This window comes from Sinocyclocheilus anshuiensis, unplaced genomic scaffold (assembly GCF_001515605.1).
Source record: "Sinocyclocheilus anshuiensis isolate Anshui unplaced genomic scaffold, SAMN03320099.WGS_v1.1 scaffold550, whole genome shotgun sequence".
In the NCBI taxonomy this organism is placed as follows: domain Eukaryota; kingdom Metazoa; phylum Chordata; class Actinopteri; order Cypriniformes; family Cyprinidae; genus Sinocyclocheilus; species Sinocyclocheilus anshuiensis.
In genome coordinates this window covers 491918-509546 of record NW_015544149.1, presented here as the reverse complement: position 1 = coordinate 509546, position 17629 = coordinate 491918, and the positions used below count along the sequence as shown (strand labels likewise).

Genomic DNA, 17629 nt, shown 5'->3' with positions numbered 1-17629 from the left:
TGTGTGTGTGTGTGTGTGTGTGTGTGTGTGTGTGTGTGTGTGAGCTTGTTTGTGTGTTTTTCGCGTCCAAAATCTTTTGAAACAATGCCAGTTGCTCTATTTCTGGATATTGGCTGAGGTTGTATCAATGTTAATTTGACCATTGTTGTAGTAATGTTGCATTGTTCTGACATTCAGGAACAATAAGAATGTGTATCATTGGCCCATAACAAAATCCATGACCCTTGAATGTGTTTTCGACCAACCGCATTTATTATTTAAATTTTCTTTGGGCTAAAAGAATGAAACATCAATAGCCAAGATTTATTCTATTTTGAAAAGCTTTTAGACAAATGCACTCTGCTTTCTTTTAAGTAAAACAAGTACTACTATCTATATTAATGAACTTATTCTCCACAGTTGAACAGAATGATAAATTGAGATGTTCCTTAACGCTATTAAAAACCATTTCCACTTTCATTTGGACTTGAATAAACCTCTAACTATGAAATTACTGTAAATCACAAGTATAAATTTTTCCATGAACTGGTTAACTTGCCAACAAATAAAATTAATTCTAGGAAAATTAGCACTAATGTCATGTTGTTAACCTCTGAATGAGACACTTTCCAAAGAAACTAGACAAATTGAGAGATTTTAAAGCAATTAGGGCTCTGTTCCAGAGCCTAGTGAGATGCCATGTTGTCTGCTACCTAAATATGCAGCATCCTAACCAAAATAAAGAAATAAATACAGAAATAAATGAATGCAGAAAGAAAGAAATCATCGTAAGTGAATAATGTAGAACACTTTATCAAGGCAGCAACTTGTATATATTATATTATATTATATTATATTAATTTTATAGAATTGTATATAAACTCTCCAATATACATTATTGAACAACCTATGCTAATAATGCCTTCACTCGCTTGGTTTGAGAACAAATCGAAAAGTATTAAAAGTCATTGTTAGATTAGAAAGAATAGTAATTTTAAATAGGAGTTGTGTGTGAGATGAATGCTTTGCTTGTTGCTCTAACTGCACGCCCTTGCATGCGCTTGTGCCATCTTGCCCTCCACCTGATGCCACTTTTTTGCCCTTCGCCTCCACTAGCACTCCTTTTCATTCCTGACTACCGATTGGCTGACGGATTGTGTAATAGAATGCCGCACAACCAATCACAGGATTTCAGCACCACCAGCTCCCACAACAGCTCAGATCGGAGCAACAGTCTGTCAGGTTGGTATTTCACCGGTCCAGGGGTCAGCAGCCCACCCGCATCTTTCCTTCAGTCTACCCCTCCCCCCTTTCACCTCCACTAACCGTGGTGCACACGCCATGACTCCTGCTCTGTATTGTCAATAGTATGGGTTTGTTTAATAACTGTGTTCCTCATAGTTGTCGTGTCAATTGGATCTGCAGCCATCGTGTGATGGCCTGGATAGGAAAGTCCTGTTTTTATAAAAAAAAATCAAAAGCCAATTTATATAAACCAACAGGTTTCTAGTAGTAAGATAGATATTAGGTGATTCAGAGCATTGAGCTTTCATAATGATGTTTTGATTCCATAAATTAATTCTTTAACTCTCTGATGCTGCTCGCATGGCAATATTTATGGTACTAAATTATATTTATGGAATAGTTATGATACATTTACTCCCTGTTAACCACTTTTTAAGCATAGAACTCAAACTTAAAACTGTTGTTCATCTTAAATGCTTAAGTTTAAACTCTTTAAAGAAGACACTTGGCAGATTATTGCTGAAGTGAAAAAGTAAAAAAAAAAAAAGTTAAACGAAAAATTTAATGAAAAATTAACAAACCATTTTTACATTTTGTATGAAATATGTTTTTCACTCTAAAACTGTGTGTAAATCAAAGCCATAAATTTATACAAGTTGTGTTCCAAATTTGAGGTTGATATAAAAAAAAAATGAGTTTTCATTTTGATTGACCGCAGTACCAAATGATTCCACTAGATGAAATTTGCTTTCCATTCATTTCCAGTGCTGGCATTTTTGACCGTGAACAGTACAAGTGTGGTTTTTTTCAGGACCATTAAATCATGCCCATGATTTTTTGTTTTCACATAGCAATGCCAAAACCTTTACCAAAATTCGTACCATTCCGATGAAGGAAAAAAAAATAAAGTACATTTTTCCAATCAAAAATGACCGAAGAGCACCAGAGGGTTAAAAGGCAAAGTTTAAAATCAAGAGGTTCTGGTCTGCTCCTTTCACATTTTGGTTCCTCACAACACTTTTCACATGTGAAGGGGAAATGGAGCATGACACAATCCATTCAACCTTTATCTTCTGGCTCCATTTGACCTGTTGCACACGCTGTAAATCCAGCAAAGCATCTTTTTGACATTGTCATTATCCTTGTGTTAACAATGCTAGTGTGTTTTTGATTTAAGCATAGGTTTGTTTTGTCATTGGTTACTGTTGCAACTTAAAAGAAAACACTCGGACATGCACACATGCACTCGAGCAGCTTGATTTGAGCCGATTCCTCCCTTTAATGGTTACAAGCTACAATCAAATTAATGTACTGAAAATTACAATGTCATTTATAGGATGCTGAGACGGCCCCCATCCTCTCATCTCGCTGTCCATGTGGCTCTTTCTCCTCTCTAATCAAGTTTCATGCCAGTGCTTTAACTGTGCAGTAATCCAACGCAGCCTTAGACATTAGATGGGAAGCTCTCCAAGCATCTGGCTCAAGTGTTTCATGGGCTACAATTAGGACTCCAAGGGTAGATTTAGGTCAAACATCTCAACCTCTTCAGGCAGGGATTGTTTAGAAGATAGAGATCAGTTGACCAAATCAAATCAATCTGATCTGGTTTAACCTTTGTACAGCATTTTAAGGGCTGTAATGATATGAGATATCGCATGTGTGCTCTATATGTAGCAAACTCATTAACATGAAAACTGCTTTCATGTTTTTTTATTCAGCATTCAAATGATACAAATTTTGGAAATATACACTACCATTTAAATGTCAAAATACATTAAAACAAGTAATTATGTAAAATATTACAATTTAATTTAATTATATATGTAGAGAGAGAGAATTAAATTTAATATATATAGAAGAAACATGTCTTATTATCATTGTTAAAAACAGTTGTATTTCTTTTTTTACTTTATTCTTTTTTTCCATCTCAAGATAGTTTTGCAAAGAAATAAATTCACTTACTGTATTGTAAATAAATGACAGAGATTGCATTTGAAGTATGCATTGTTGAAGACAAAAAATATGTATTATAATTTGATTGTTTCTAAGCAAACATACTGTATATACTTTTTGTTTGCTATGAGTCACTTTGGCCTACTGTTCCAAATAATTCTGAAATAATTGTACTTTCAGTATTGATCTCATGCAGTGAATCTGTTCAGTGCTTGATATTATTTTTTGACAAATCAGCATTTCACTTTATATCCGAGATCATGTCACCTTAATTTAAATGTGTTTAAAGAGAGTGTAAACATTAAAACGTATTTCACCCATTTGTTTGCTGTTTTGCACGTGTTTTGAGCCAAAATTCACAGCCTTGCTTTGAAAAACGAAAAAGCGGTCTTTTCCTTATCAGAAACACATGCATTCCCTGTAATACAAAAGCCCGTAAAGTCTTTGTACTGCCCCATTAAAAGCTCATTATTTTCAAATACTGTTATTACTTCTTTTCCCCACCGTAACATGCAATTAGATCATAATTCATTGTACAAGATAGAACAGGTCAGAGTTGAGCAAGTTCTCATTGATGTGTTAACGGTGTGAAACTTTATAAGTTATGAAACACAGCCAAGTTCCTTTGCCTCTTCGCCGGCCTGCTTTGGCCTAATTCAGAAAATGACCTCATGTTTGTCAGTCGAGTCTCTGCCATCCCACGGTGCCGTTCTTCTCTGTTTTCCTCACATTTCTTACGTTGGTAATTTCAGGAGCTGCCCGACTCCTCAGCAGAGACTCGTTTACATTATTTATGCCCTCTACTCGACAAACAGAGGGAGAAAGAAAGGAGGAAAGAGAGAGAAAGTGAGGGAGTGATTGAGTGATCACGCCATCTCTCCATTTATTGGCTGACGCCACGCGTCACCCAGAGAAACGATTAGGAAACCCAATTACTTCTCCCCACTCCAGCCACTTCTGCCTCTAGCCTGTTGTTATTTTTTTATTACTACTATACTTTATTCATCTTCGTTTGACACTTCCATCCCTCCGCAAGACTCCTAATGCCTCCCGCTCTCCCTCGGCCGTCGGAACAATAGCGCACCGTCAGCGAGAAGTTCTGGTGATGAGAACGCTCTCTAATAGGCCGGCTGCCGAGAGTATCATAAACGTCAGCCATCGTATGACAAATCTGCCTTAAACTGTGCATAGCTACAGTACTCATTCTCTTGTGCTCATTCTTTCACACTTGTTTTTGCTTTTCTTAAAGGAACAGTGCAACCAAAAATGAATATTTTGAAAACACTCACTCTCACTCTCTCTCTTTTTATTTTTTATTACTGGTTGCTCTCTAGGTATTGTACGATGAATTTAAACAGAGGTTTTCAAGGACAAAAAAACATCATAAAGTGGTCCATATGACTATATTTCAAGTATATATACTATACTTCTGAAGCCATATGATAACTTTTTATGTGGAACACGCATTTATTCAACAATCAGTTTCTTTAGTATTATTTATATACTATCATAGTATGTATTAATAGTTTGAATTACATTTTTTTTTTTTTTTTTTCAGTTTTCATTTTAATTTTAGTTTGTTTTAGTGTTTTCATGTTCTTTTGTCATTTTATTATTTTTTTGTTTTTATTTATACTTATACTTTTAGGTAACAATAACAACACTGATTGAGCCATTGTCCAATAAATTGAACTCAAGAGCCAAATCAGTCTGTTTTGTGACCAATTCATTTAGACACGGTTTTGTGAACTTGATCAACCATTAATCAATTTATCGAACCAGTTCACATATGCTGGCCTGAACTGGGTTTTTGAACTGAAAACACCAGTTGTTTGAAAAGATTCAAAAGAATGCGTCTCATGAACTTTCCCTAATGCACAAAGAAGAACTAGTTATTTTTGCCAGCAAATTACTTAAATTTGGAACTGTTTTTAACACAAACTAAACGTAAAATACTATAAAATCTAAAATTACTAGTCATGGGGACCACTTTTATGTTGAATTTGCATCTTTTTTAAAGCGTAACAGCCTCAGTCTTTAATTGAACTCATTGACCAGCACAGTTCTTCAAATGTCTTTATTTGGTTTTCACGGAAGAAAGAAAGTCATATGGTTTTGGAACATAATTTTCATTTTTGGGTGGAATGTTCCTTTAAGATCCAGGGAAGATAGTCTATTCTTAGCCCTTGAATATGATTCAACATGGCTTTTATAAAGAGCTTTTTTGGATTTAATGTATAGCCCTGTCAGAGTCCTGGCATCATATTAATAACATGAGGTTTGAAGCCACAGGGTTGCCTGAATCGGAACATTTTGAGGCGGCAGGGACGATTAGAGGCCATTGGCAGACAGAGTCAGATGATGACAGATAGGATCCCATACAGCACAAGTGCTGCCAGTGAAGGTTTTCCCCCCTGTTTGCATTTGGCCATGTGTCTGACTCCATCAGCCTCAGCTATTTTATGCCTGGCTTGAAACGCGGGAGGATCTGGCAACATGCGGCAATGCACTGGTCATGTCGAGTTTGCGAGCGGCGGCATTAATAATTTACAGTAATGAATCCTGCCGCCTCTGCATGCAGTCTGTGGAGGACACACATCACGTCCTCGTCCCAAATGTCTTAATCTGGCATTGATGGCCATTACATTTAGATGGTTTTGTTAATTAGATTGTGACAGAAGGGTGATTAATTACTATCCTTCGTACTAGTTCTTGGGCAAGTGCATAATTTGCCAAATCTTTTGTCCAGGGAGATTGTGGATGCATAATATTCAAGTTCAAAAGGCTTTTTTCTTTCCATCTTTGACACATTCTGTTACTTTCCTAATACTTTTTCTTAGAGTGAAGAAAATTAAGTGCATATTCTTAGAATAGAATTGTAAACAAATATTCCAGCAAGTTGCATGAATAGCAATCGTAGTTAAAAGGAGGTCAAAGGTTTTTTCAGTAATTTTTTTGAGTCTTCAGTCTTTGAGCCATTGACATGCTGCAAACTGTTTCTTTCACCACGCAGCCTTGAGATTGCTTTTATGGCCGTTTTGGCTTGGGAACATTTTGAAAGCAGTTGTGTCCAGAGGAGTTGTACATTCTAACATACAAGCATTTGCATTTGGCAGTGGCACTGCAAGAGCCTTCACTTAGCATAGATAATTTCAAGCACATGTCATGGGGGGAATAAATCGATTTTATTTTTAAGGTGAAAACATGGAAATTGTCTAATCATGTGACATCATTCGGCATTCAAGCTCTAACAAGTATCCCCAACTTTTGGTATTGTAGGTGGGAAAGGTGGAAAGAAGAAGAAGACCAAAACAAACGCCAAGCCCACCAAGATGAATGGCTTCAACTGGGCTAATGTTCCACTCCCTCCCCCTCCTGTCCACCCTCTTCCAGGCACAGAGATGGACTACTATGCCTCAGAGCACCATGACGGAGGAGGGTAGGGTTCAGAGTCGCTCATTCAACTCTACTCAGTACAAGTAGTAGTGACAATCTACACTGCAAATTCAATGGTCATATCTATAATATCTAGAGATTATGATCCATGTAATTAAGCATTGGATTTTTCCCATCAAGTGATAAAAATGGTGGTTTAAAATAAAACCGTCCGTGATGTTCGTAAGAAATTGTTCAAAGTCTTGTTCTTGCTAGCTAATATATTATATCTGCTAATGGTATTTATTTGTTCCTTAGAGAGTTAATCAGACCACTAGCACTAAATTATTTATTTATTGTCCATTATAAATAGACAATATGTAATATTAAAACCCTCTATGACAAGCTGTTCACGCTCAGCAACTTTTAATGTGCTTTCGCCTTCGATGGCACTCCACTCTTGTCTGACATCAGCGTCGCCCCATCTGTATAGTTAAAAGAAAACATGAGGGTGGTGATACAAATTAAATATCCTGCTGGAGAGGTGTGCTTGCCTTTCAACCCTGTTAATTTCCATCTCGGAGAGTCATTGGGCTTAATATGCTCTCTGGCAAATGAGTAGTCTTCTACGCTGTAAATCTCGCCACTGTCTTTAATGGCTTCAGATTAAAACTGTTATGTCCTACGGGATGTGCACTGACAAATTCCTCTAATGAACGCTGGCTTTATGAAATGTATTATTTTAGCATGTATACAGTTCTGGGAAATAAAAAAAAATGCAGCCGTTCTGCCAGATCAGCCTGTATTAAAGAACCAGTTAAGCTGCAAAATCCATCAAGATTTTTTGCATTTAACCCAAGATTTACACCATTACCACTATGTTGCTAAACATGAGTCTCACTATATCCATAACTGTTAGCTAGACTAACATTTAAAAAAAATAAATAAATAAGATTCCTTTTTCTCATACCTAACACACAAGTATTGGTGGTGTGCCACAGGGACCTGTCTGTGGTCAATTTTCATTTTGTTTCAATGCTCATTTGTTCCAGATATGATAGTGATGGTTGGGGCCCACCCTTGCCAGTGCAGACATACCTCCATCAGGGTTTAGAGGATGAGTTGGAGGAAGAGGAAGAACGGGTGCCCACTCCTCCCATAAGGGGCGTGGCCTCCTCCCCTGCAGCAGTTTCCTTTGGCAAACAGTCCACAGCCATACTGAGCCCATCCCCACGTGAAGAAATACAGCCCATGCTCCAAACCCACCTAGATGAGCTAACCCGCGCTTACCAGTTGGACATGGCTAAACAGACTTGGTAAGAACTCATTACACTAAAATGTAGATAATATAGGTGAATTTGATTTTTAAAAATGTGTTTAATATACTAGGGTATAATGCAACACTCACATTCCAAGATTGCTTTTTGGCCCTTTGTAGTAAAAGGTTTGGGCACTAGAGGCACTAAATGCAATTGTGAAATATAAAAATGACTATTTAACATTGAAGATTCAAAGAGTTGTTTTTTTCTTTTACTTGAGTGTGTATTGTGAAAAGCGCTATACAAATACATTTGAATTGAATTGAATTAACTGGCTTACTTTTTACCAGCAGAAACTGAATTAAACTGAATTTTATAAAATGTGTTTTTATTGGACCGCATTTGTTAGTCATTTTCAATAAAAGCATAATTTAAATGAAAAAAGTGAATGTAGCTGAATTAAATATGTAAAAAACTGATAGTCACCCCCCCCTCCCAGACTGTGTAACGCATTCTTATAAAGCCCCCATGCTATATATATATCCAAGATAAGCCAACTTCCGCTTATTACAGTCGGCACTGTGAAGGGAACGGCCTCCACTTGTCAGGAGGAAGATGTCATGTTACCACCATAATGACTATGTTGCTCATAGAATGTTTGTGACTACTGGGAAGAGCCCATAATTATATCCAAATCCTGGCACAGACCGCATCAAAGCAGCAGCAGCACTGCACAAACACAAACCGATACACATATATATAGACACACAGTAGGGCTGTCATAGAATCTAGCTGTCTAGTGGGTGACAGCCACAGCAAAGACATGCCTGTGGTGGTTGCCATTGTATCCTCTTCAAGCTGCAATTAGTAGGTCATTGTGTTAGCATGCAGACCATGGTGCTGCTGAATTAGCCGAATTGTTCCAATTCATCAGAGTGATGACAAGGAATGTTCTAGGAATACCAAATTTCACCTGACAGACAGCACACGCCACGCATTTCTCTTTTGTCTAAGCTTGTCGCTCATTGACACCCTTTGTCTCCCGCTGACAACCCTTGAAGCTCTTGCCTGGTTATGCAAAAAAAGCATGGAATGTTCATGTTTGACTTCTTGAATTCTCTGTAGGCACATGCAGGGTGGGCCTTACGCGCCCCAGGCCCCCACGCCGCCTGTGGGTTACATCTCCAGCACCCTAGTGTCCGATATTGAGACAGACCTTCCTGACGAAGACGACGATGAGGAGGAGGATGAAGGATATGAGATGTCGCCACCAATTAGGGGCATCGAACACACGCCAGGCTCCAGCATGGACAACCTAGACAGCTCTGTTACGGGTAAGCGTGCATTTTTTGATTAATTTCTCACTTTTCCTTTGAAAGAACTTCCTTCTGAAGTTCTTTGAAAAAAGCATAAAGTGCTAAACCTTTGAACTATTCAGTTTGGTGCACAGTTAGATGTCCGGTGCAGATTGCGTTCTTTCAATGAAGGGGTGGTCATGTCATTTGCTCATTATCTCATCCATCGTCCTCATAATCTGGGATTTCTATCTCTCTTAAATCATTTCAGGACTCAGTTTGAACCCAGCATGGACAGTAGAGACAAAAATCGATATAATTTTTTATTTAAAAAGTTAATTAAAATGCAGTCCATTTGGTCAGACACACCAAACGATATGATCTACCCACATATCAAATTACAGTTCAACAGCATGTACAGCATAAAGTTAAGACAATAAAACAGAGGTACTGATCTCTAATCTAAAAGCAGCATATTTCAGTCCAGCGGGCACTTTGAGATTGTACTGCTGATGTTTATATGGAAACCGGTCATGGTTTATTCACATGTGTACCGCTTGTGGTGGCTTTGTTTGCCCTAGCATGGTAAAATACTGTTTTGCTCTGCTTGTCTGCAAATAGCTGCATTGTTTGTCATTATGCTCACGTGTGTGGTGGGTGCTTGTTGTTTATTCCCATCTCACCTGAAAATGGGCATACTGAAATCCAGTTTGTTCAGGCATTTGGGGATAAACTCTAATCCCCGTTATGAGGAGAAACAGACTAAAAGACTCAAAGCAAGGCCACACGGGGGGAAGTGATATATATGGTGGGAAGATATAATATATAAAAACTGTTCAAAAGTCAATAACGTTTTTATTATTATTATTATTAAAACTAGTACTTTGTTTAGCAACAAAGTGACAGTAAAGACATTATAATGTTACAAAATATTTATTTTTCAAATAAAAGCTGACACTGAAGACTGTAGCAATGGCTGCTGAAAATTCAGCTTTGTCATCACAGGAATAAATTATATTTTAAAACATTTTAAAATAGAAAACAGTTCTTTGAAATTGTAGTAATATTTCACAATATTACTGTTTTTACTGTATTTTTATATTATTAGTAGTATTATTATTGTTGTTATATTGCTATATTTTTCTATATATGAAGAAGTAGAAAAATTATTTTACTCAAGCACAGCATTCACGGCCTCCATTTTCCCATGAAGATTTTGAATAAATCTCACGTTCATGGCTCCATTTCCCCATTGAAGACAGGAGGCACCATTTCCATTTTACAACTTATTGAAAGGGTTTTATGGGCCGTCTGTCATAGGGGACACGTGAAGGGTATGACATTGCAGGGTTAGAAACTAAAAGTCCTCCGTTCTCCGATTTACCACAGGATTGAGGAAAAATGGGCCAGTGGTGTTCCTCTAATCAGGCAGAGATGTATGCATTATCATTGCACTTGAATGCATTATCATGGGTGCATAGATAGACAGACAGACAGACAGACAGACAGACAGAGAGATAGATAGATAGATAGATAGATAGATAGATAGATAGATAGATAGATAGATAGATAGATAGATAGATAGACTGGACATCTGAGGTGCATTTTCCCCTGAACACTGTAGTATTGGTCGTCTCTGACATCTCTCTGGACTGAGATATCTGGTGAAACACAAAGCAAGTGCTGTTCAGTGATGTCAGTGTCCTCCTGTAACCCTCTTGACAGCTTCCTTTCACTGCTTTCTTCCACCAGTGTTCTTTGTTTTTGCCCACAATAGCACCAAACTGACACTACACTAGTGCCGGGTTCCTGCCAGACCCGAAGGCAGAGATTTGTCCTTTCTGAAGAGAATAAAACCGTTTTAACAGTTCTTTCTTTTGGGCAGCTTAGTTAAGGTGAAATAAAGATCACTGGAACATATCTTCCTTTATTGTGTTTCATTATTTATTGCATACACAACTTGTGAGTTTGTGAAATAGTGAGGGTGTTTTATTGGAGTTGTAATGTGAGCAGTGAGCTCACTGTCCTGCTCCACTTTGCTCCCATAAAACCTTGCACCGACTGCAGAGTGTGAGGTCACATGTCCTGAGGCAGGCGTCTCCGCCTACTCGTCAAGGGGAATGATTACGATGCTTAACAATATGCAGATGAGGGCTCAGGGCAGTGTAAATCAGCTTTAGTGGCAGCAGGGTGTTGGATGAGTTTTACAGTCCTGCGTAACTCCATTTAGCCGAGCTGTGAATATTAACAGTGGATTATCGGAATGGAAAGACGCTTCAATTGTCAAAAATAGACATTACTGGAAAAAAAAAATCTGTATTAGCCCCATATTTGTAGTAGCTATAGTATTCTAGCTTCAAACATTGCTGTTCGTGATTGCCAACTCCAAATTAGCAACAATTTGTGGGAAGTTATTTTCATGGTTCAGCCACGCTGTATAAAAACATTTGGTTTGCGGACATGATCCAGGATTTATTTTGGCCGGAGAATTGTTATTGTTTTGCAGCTGGCAGCATTATTATACAGCGAAGAGTGAAAGCTTGGTATTTTCAGGAATCTGTTTTAGGTGGCTGGTTGTTAGAGTGGATGTCGTCTCTGGAGGAGGCAGGAGGCGCTGAGGCGTAGTGCAGGTATTCTGCAGGAGCCGTCCTCTCTGATGTGGAGCTCTGTACCCGCTTCTGTCTCTGCCAGCACATCCAATTCATTATATGCAGTCTTGCTTTGCTGAGAGACAGTCTCGAGGGACTCAACTTTTTTTAGCGAAACAAAGCCGTATGCAGTTTCTTTGGAAATTAAAAGAAAGAGACTACTAGGAAGAGTTTTGTGTGTGTGTGTGTGTGTGTGTCTGCTTCCAATTCTTCTTTTCTTTTTTAGACAAGAGAAACAAACTAAATGTATGTTGGTGCTTTTAAATCCTTTGTTATATTTGCAGGTATTATAATAAGATTTTTTAAGGGTTTTATGCAACAAGCAGTATTTACTTTACACTGTAAATATAGTCACACAGATTTTCAATAATAGTAATAACTATAAATATAATAACAATTTTTATTATTATTTTTATAAAGAACTCAATTTTTGATTATTATTAGTAAAAAAAAAATTTGATTTTATTTATAATAAAAAACAATACATATTATTATTTATTTGATAAATAACTGTAGTTTTTAGTAGTAAATATTTTTTAATGCTGCCAAAAAAAAGAGACAAACATTTTAAATTTTTCTACATATTAAGTTGAGGGGCAGTAAGTATTTAGATTTTTTTTTATATCAGTGCTTTGAAATTCGTTATATTTGCACATATTATAATATTATATATTATAATATAATATTTTTATTATATTATAATATAAATTATTATTATTATTATTTATCTATTCTTTTTATAAATAACTATTTATTTAGTAGTATTTTTTAAAAGCTGCATTTTTTTTAAGCTATAAGCACTACACTACTACAGTGCTTATTCTTTTGGAGTGTTTTTACTTTTTCTGCATATTAGGCTGGGATAGAAAGTATTTTATCATTGACAAACTGTAACAATACTTGTCATAAATCTGTCACCAAGACCTAATTAGCTTGATATTAAATCTTGAAACATACTTAAAACCAGATATATTACCCAGGCTACAGTAACCAATGTAACCCTCTTAACTTTCCTCTCGGATCATTAAACAATAGTCGTGCCATCTCACATCAGCTTCCCAGAGGATGTTTGTGCTGGGTTGTCATCAATCAGAAAAATCCATGCCATAAATCTGACAAGTGCCAAAGAAGAAGAACAGCATGTAGCCGTGTGGTTGCTTTGATCATGCTGCGTGTTTCTGTGTGCGATATCAGCTGCTTCACCTCAGGCCATGCACAGGTGCGTGTGTTCCTTCCCATCAGAGCAATCAAAAGGAAGTGAGGTCGTGATGTGTAGTCAGGTGGTGGGTGTACGTTTATATGGAGGATGAAAGTAAATGTTACTGAAAGAAAAAAACTAACAGCTTGGATTAGTGAACCAAAAATTATTAAATGTTTTAGTTAATAAATTATTAATGTAATTTAACAGTGATTCATTGACTCAAGCCTTTATTCTGTTTGTTTGTTTGTTTTGTCTTTGTTTTTTCTTGTTTTTCTTTTTTCATTTTGTCTCGTGTTTTGTATTGTTTGTATTGTTTTTTTGTTTTGTTTTTGGCTGTTCTATGTTTTCCATTCTACCCTCCTCAGTCAGTTTGTTTTGCTTTGTATTTTTTAGTTTTATGTGATTTTGTTGTTGTTGTTGTTGTTTGTTTGTTCGTTTGTTTTCTTTTGTTTTATCTTTTTTCTCTGTTTTTGTGTGCTTTGGTGTTTTGCTTCTTTGTTTTGTTTTGGCTGTTAATGTTTTCCATAATCTACCCTCCTCAGTCATTTTGTCTTGTTTATTAGTTTCATAACAATGGCAATACCTAATAATTATGAAGGTGGCAGACTCATCTCTTATCAAACATAACTCACCTGTGCTATAAAACACATCTTTATTTATATAAGAGAATAATCATTTCCAGCACACACCAAAGCCCCATTATATTACTCTGATAAATTTAGATTGCCATTTGCCTTTATAAAGGCATTAATAATTTGTTAGCATTTGCATATTAATAAAGTAAAATCTCAGAGTACGTCCCGTTTTTCTGGAATTTAAAACTAGCAAACCTGGTCAATCTAACACCCATGCGGCCGCTCCCCTCCAGGCTCTATGGTGAACGGTTGGGGCTCGGCTTCAGAAGATGATGACAGAAACTTCTCCAGCAGAAGGTCTAGTGCCGGCAGCTCCTCTGACGGCTCACTCTTCACCCAGTGCAGCTTTGCACGAGCTCTGGTGGCGGCCGCAGACAAGGCTGGTTACCGTCTGGACGGCACAAGTTTGAGCAAGAGAGGTCGGTTTGGAGGAAACAGGAATTCGAGTCTGGAAGTCTGGTGTTTGCTAACTGCAATTTGGCTCACTCTTAACAGAATGATGCTTCTTTTCTGCTTTCTGATTTTACGTTGGTGTACTCTTAGTGAAGCAGTGCGGTGTAAATACTAACATCTTTATGGATTTGCTTGGTGTTGCAGACGGCTGTTTTCACTTAGCAGGGTTTTGGTCTTACGCTTTCAGTGAAGCGATTCGGTTTACACTGCAAGGGAATGAATTAACTGGAAACAGATCTGGCGCTGATGTCTTCAGATTCTTTAATTATGCACTTCAGGTTTGACTTCATGCCTCTTTCTGACTCCATAATGATCTTCATAAAACCATTTCTACAATCTTAAACCTTTTCTCCAACAGGCTTTGCAATAGAAATGAAATGTATTGATTGATTCTGCTGCTTCTGAATCAAACTAACAAGCTATCCGCCCTCCTCCTGAACATCCTGCCATGCTTCCCTTTCAAGATTCGTTTATCATCTCTGTGAGTAGCGTTTCGATAACATTATGGGCTAACCAAAGTTCTCTCTTTGCTCCCTGCAGATAAAGGTCTACCTCATAGACCTCGTCCCGCTAGCCCATTCTCCACAGATGGAAGCACGGTGGGCACACACAGCCTGGGTCACCAGCGGGCAGCAAGGCCCACCCGCAAACACAAAGGCCCTGGCACTGCCCCGCACCGCCGTGATGCCAGCGCTGATGGTAAGGTTTAGTCCAGTTTTTACTTAACAGATAATTCCAAAGCCTGGTTTAGTTTAGATCAATTTAATCCATGAAGACAAAAACCAAAAATACTGAATATTTCAGTTAATGAATTATGTATGCAATGACACACAGATTCATTAATTTGGTTTAGACCACTTTTGAAGGCCAAAAACCGATTTACAGTAGATAGCAGATCTCTCTTGCATGTTTTATTGAATTAATGTGAAAGTCAGCATTGGTTAAAGGAGACAGTTGGGGTCATAAGCAAATGCATGTAGCAATAGCTAATATCCAAGCCATTATAATAATTTATCAAACAGAATGAAATCAATATTACCCTTTTGAGGGCATTTATGTAGACACAAAAGACACCTAATGTCAAATGATGATAAATGTACAATGTACATAAATGGAAATGCCATACCTATTGTTTGAATTCAAATGGTCCTTCCTGCTTCTTTCCCAGATCTGCCTCCACCACCAGAGCCTCCACCCTGCCAGACAGCTCGTGTCCAGGGGGTGAGGAACGTGCCCAACCCCTCTGACCGCAAGGCTTGCTCCTTGGAGAGGCAACCCATGATGGGCCTAGAGGAGATGAAGAGTTCCTTGGACCGGCAGGCCCGAACCTCACTGGAGCGCCACCAACATGCCCAGGATAGACTGGGATCCATAGATAGAGGAGAAGAGAGCAGAAGAGGACAGAAAAATGGTCCTGTTTCAGGTAGGATGATGGACGGTTTACCTTAAACTCTCTTTACACATTGAGGTCTTAAAATGAGACATAAAGGAGAAACCACACTAGAATCAGTGTTAGATTTTGAATATTGGTTCCAAACAGGTGATACTAGTTAGGTAGTAACTTGTACACCAAGGAGTTCTTTATCAACCAGCTTCCAAGAATCCAAACCAGCATAGCCAGGCTGTTCATCAGCTAGGCCACAGCTGTCCTGTCCTGCTCCTGGAGGGCCAAAGTCCTGCAGTGTTCAGCTCCAACCCTAAATAATACATCTAAACCAATCAAGAGGGATAGAAACTTCTTGTCAGGTATGTTGAAACTAAAGTCTGGAAGGTGGCCCTCAAGGTGCAGGACTGGACACCACTGAGTTAGGCCAACACCAAACTAGTGCTAAACAGCTTAATTTTAAACTTGGCCTTCAGCACCAAGACTTCCTTAGTCAACCAGCTTGTCCAGAAAGACATTTTGGTCAACCAGCTTCCAAAATTTTAATGGTTCACCAACTAGACCAGCAAAAAACTAGGCCAACACCAAACTTGTGCTACCCAACTTAAGACTGGACTTGGTCTTCAGCACCAAGATGTCCTTAGTCAACACTCATTTCCAGAAAGACATTTTGGTCAATCAGCTTCCAAAGTAGACCAGCACCAAGCTATCTCTAATCAGCCTGGCCCAAGTCTTCAGCAGAAATTGCCTCTTGGGGTTTTGACTTCCTTTTAAATGACATAAAATATGAAATATGTTTTTATGAAAGACCTGAACGTGATCTTACATGTCCACATGAGTTGAATCAATCTGGCATAGTAAACACTCTTAATTCAGCAGAGCAGGTCTGTAAAATATTATCTTGCTATCGTGGTCATCAGAGGCAGATGTTTGACAGCACCAGCTGTGGACCCTTGGCGTTCATTTATGGTCCCTGCTGTAAGGAAGCCAAGCTGGAGCAAACAGATTGCCTTGTCTCCCCCTCTTAGTGAGCTCTTCCATGGCCAACACCGGCCTTCTCCAGGAACCAGCAGACAGGAGGCACACTTAGCTGCACAGATGTACCCTAATCGTTCCAGCCCTCATTTTTCACTGTATACACACACACGCTGCAATGAAGCCGAGCTTCATCTGTGCCTGTCTGATCATTAGGATCCACCATTTTGGGTTTCCAGCCCAAACGAAGCATAAAGAACCAGGCCTGGATCTGGCTCGACACAAAGGGGGATGTGGGTTGGGCAACCTGTATGGTTTGGTCTCATATGTCTTCATTTTCATATTAAACTTCGGTGTGGAGAATCGTTTAGCCATTGGAGCATATTACTAATGAGTAGGGTTTGGTCAAAGCTGCCAAGAGTTGGTCACCTCGGTATTAGTCAGAAAGAAACCAATCATGAACATGTTCCAAACTGGAAAAGCTAAAACAATTTTAATTGCCATTAAATGTATGGTTTGGATATTTGTATGATTTCAGAAGAGGCCATATTGCCATACAACAAACCATCATTCCCATCTCCTGGGGGCCACAGCTCATCTGGGACGGCCTCTTCTAAAGGGTCAACGGGTTCTCGTAAAGGTGAAGGGACGAGGGGACAGCACCAGCGCTCCACCACGGAGCAGGGTGAAAGCAGCTACATGGGGACCAACACGCAGTACTCTGGAGAGTTATGTGAGTCTGAACAGGTTATTCTGGTACAACTCTTAAGTTTGGAACTTTGATGTTTTCTGGTCGTATTGCTGGTTTACCTTTTCTAGAGCTGTATAAAAAAACTAACTGACTGGCATGTTCTCTTTCTATTGTTTACAGAGTGAGCCTTTTTGATGGAAACTGAAGAATGCCTTTATCTGTTCTGGAAATGCCTCACCTGCTTGGTGCAATGAACTCGTGAAACGTTGGAAGGAAGAAGGAAAAAAATATGAAAAGGACAAACTGTAAATGTGATGTAAAGATGGACATGCAACCCACAAGATCCGCAACATCCCTCACCTTCCTCCTTAAACTATTCATTCACAGAAAAAATAAAAATGTTGAGGACAAAATAAAAAGAACTATGGAAGGCCTGAGATCTGAGTCGCCCAGCTTTGGTGAACTTGTGAAAAGGAAATCAAGTTTCCTGTAAATATATTCTTGACATCGGAGATGGAAAATGACATTATTGTTAT

The 17629-nt window shown here is 38.4% G+C and overlaps 1 protein-coding gene across 1 annotated transcript in view; it reads left to right on the top strand.

Moving 5' to 3' along the window:
• Window positions 1-17381, top strand: part of LOC107695169 (roundabout homolog 2-like) — a 24217-nt gene extending 6836 nt beyond the window's left edge. The window contains exons 4-12 of the mRNA XM_016494988.1: window positions 1096-1221; window positions 6457-6616; window positions 7605-7868; window positions 8937-9145; window positions 13824-14009; window positions 14584-14742; window positions 15212-15466; window positions 16941-17135; window positions 17274-17381. Coding sequence (XP_016350474.1) covers window positions 1096-1221; window positions 6457-6616; window positions 7605-7868; window positions 8937-9145; window positions 13824-14009; window positions 14584-14742; window positions 15212-15466; window positions 16941-17135; window positions 17274-17275 — 1556 coding nt within the window. The 3' untranslated portion in view covers window positions 17276-17381. The remainder of the gene's footprint in view (window positions 1-1095; window positions 1222-6456; window positions 6617-7604; window positions 7869-8936; window positions 9146-13823; window positions 14010-14583; window positions 14743-15211; window positions 15467-16940; window positions 17136-17273) is intronic.
• Window positions 17382-17629: the final 248 nt, after the last annotated feature.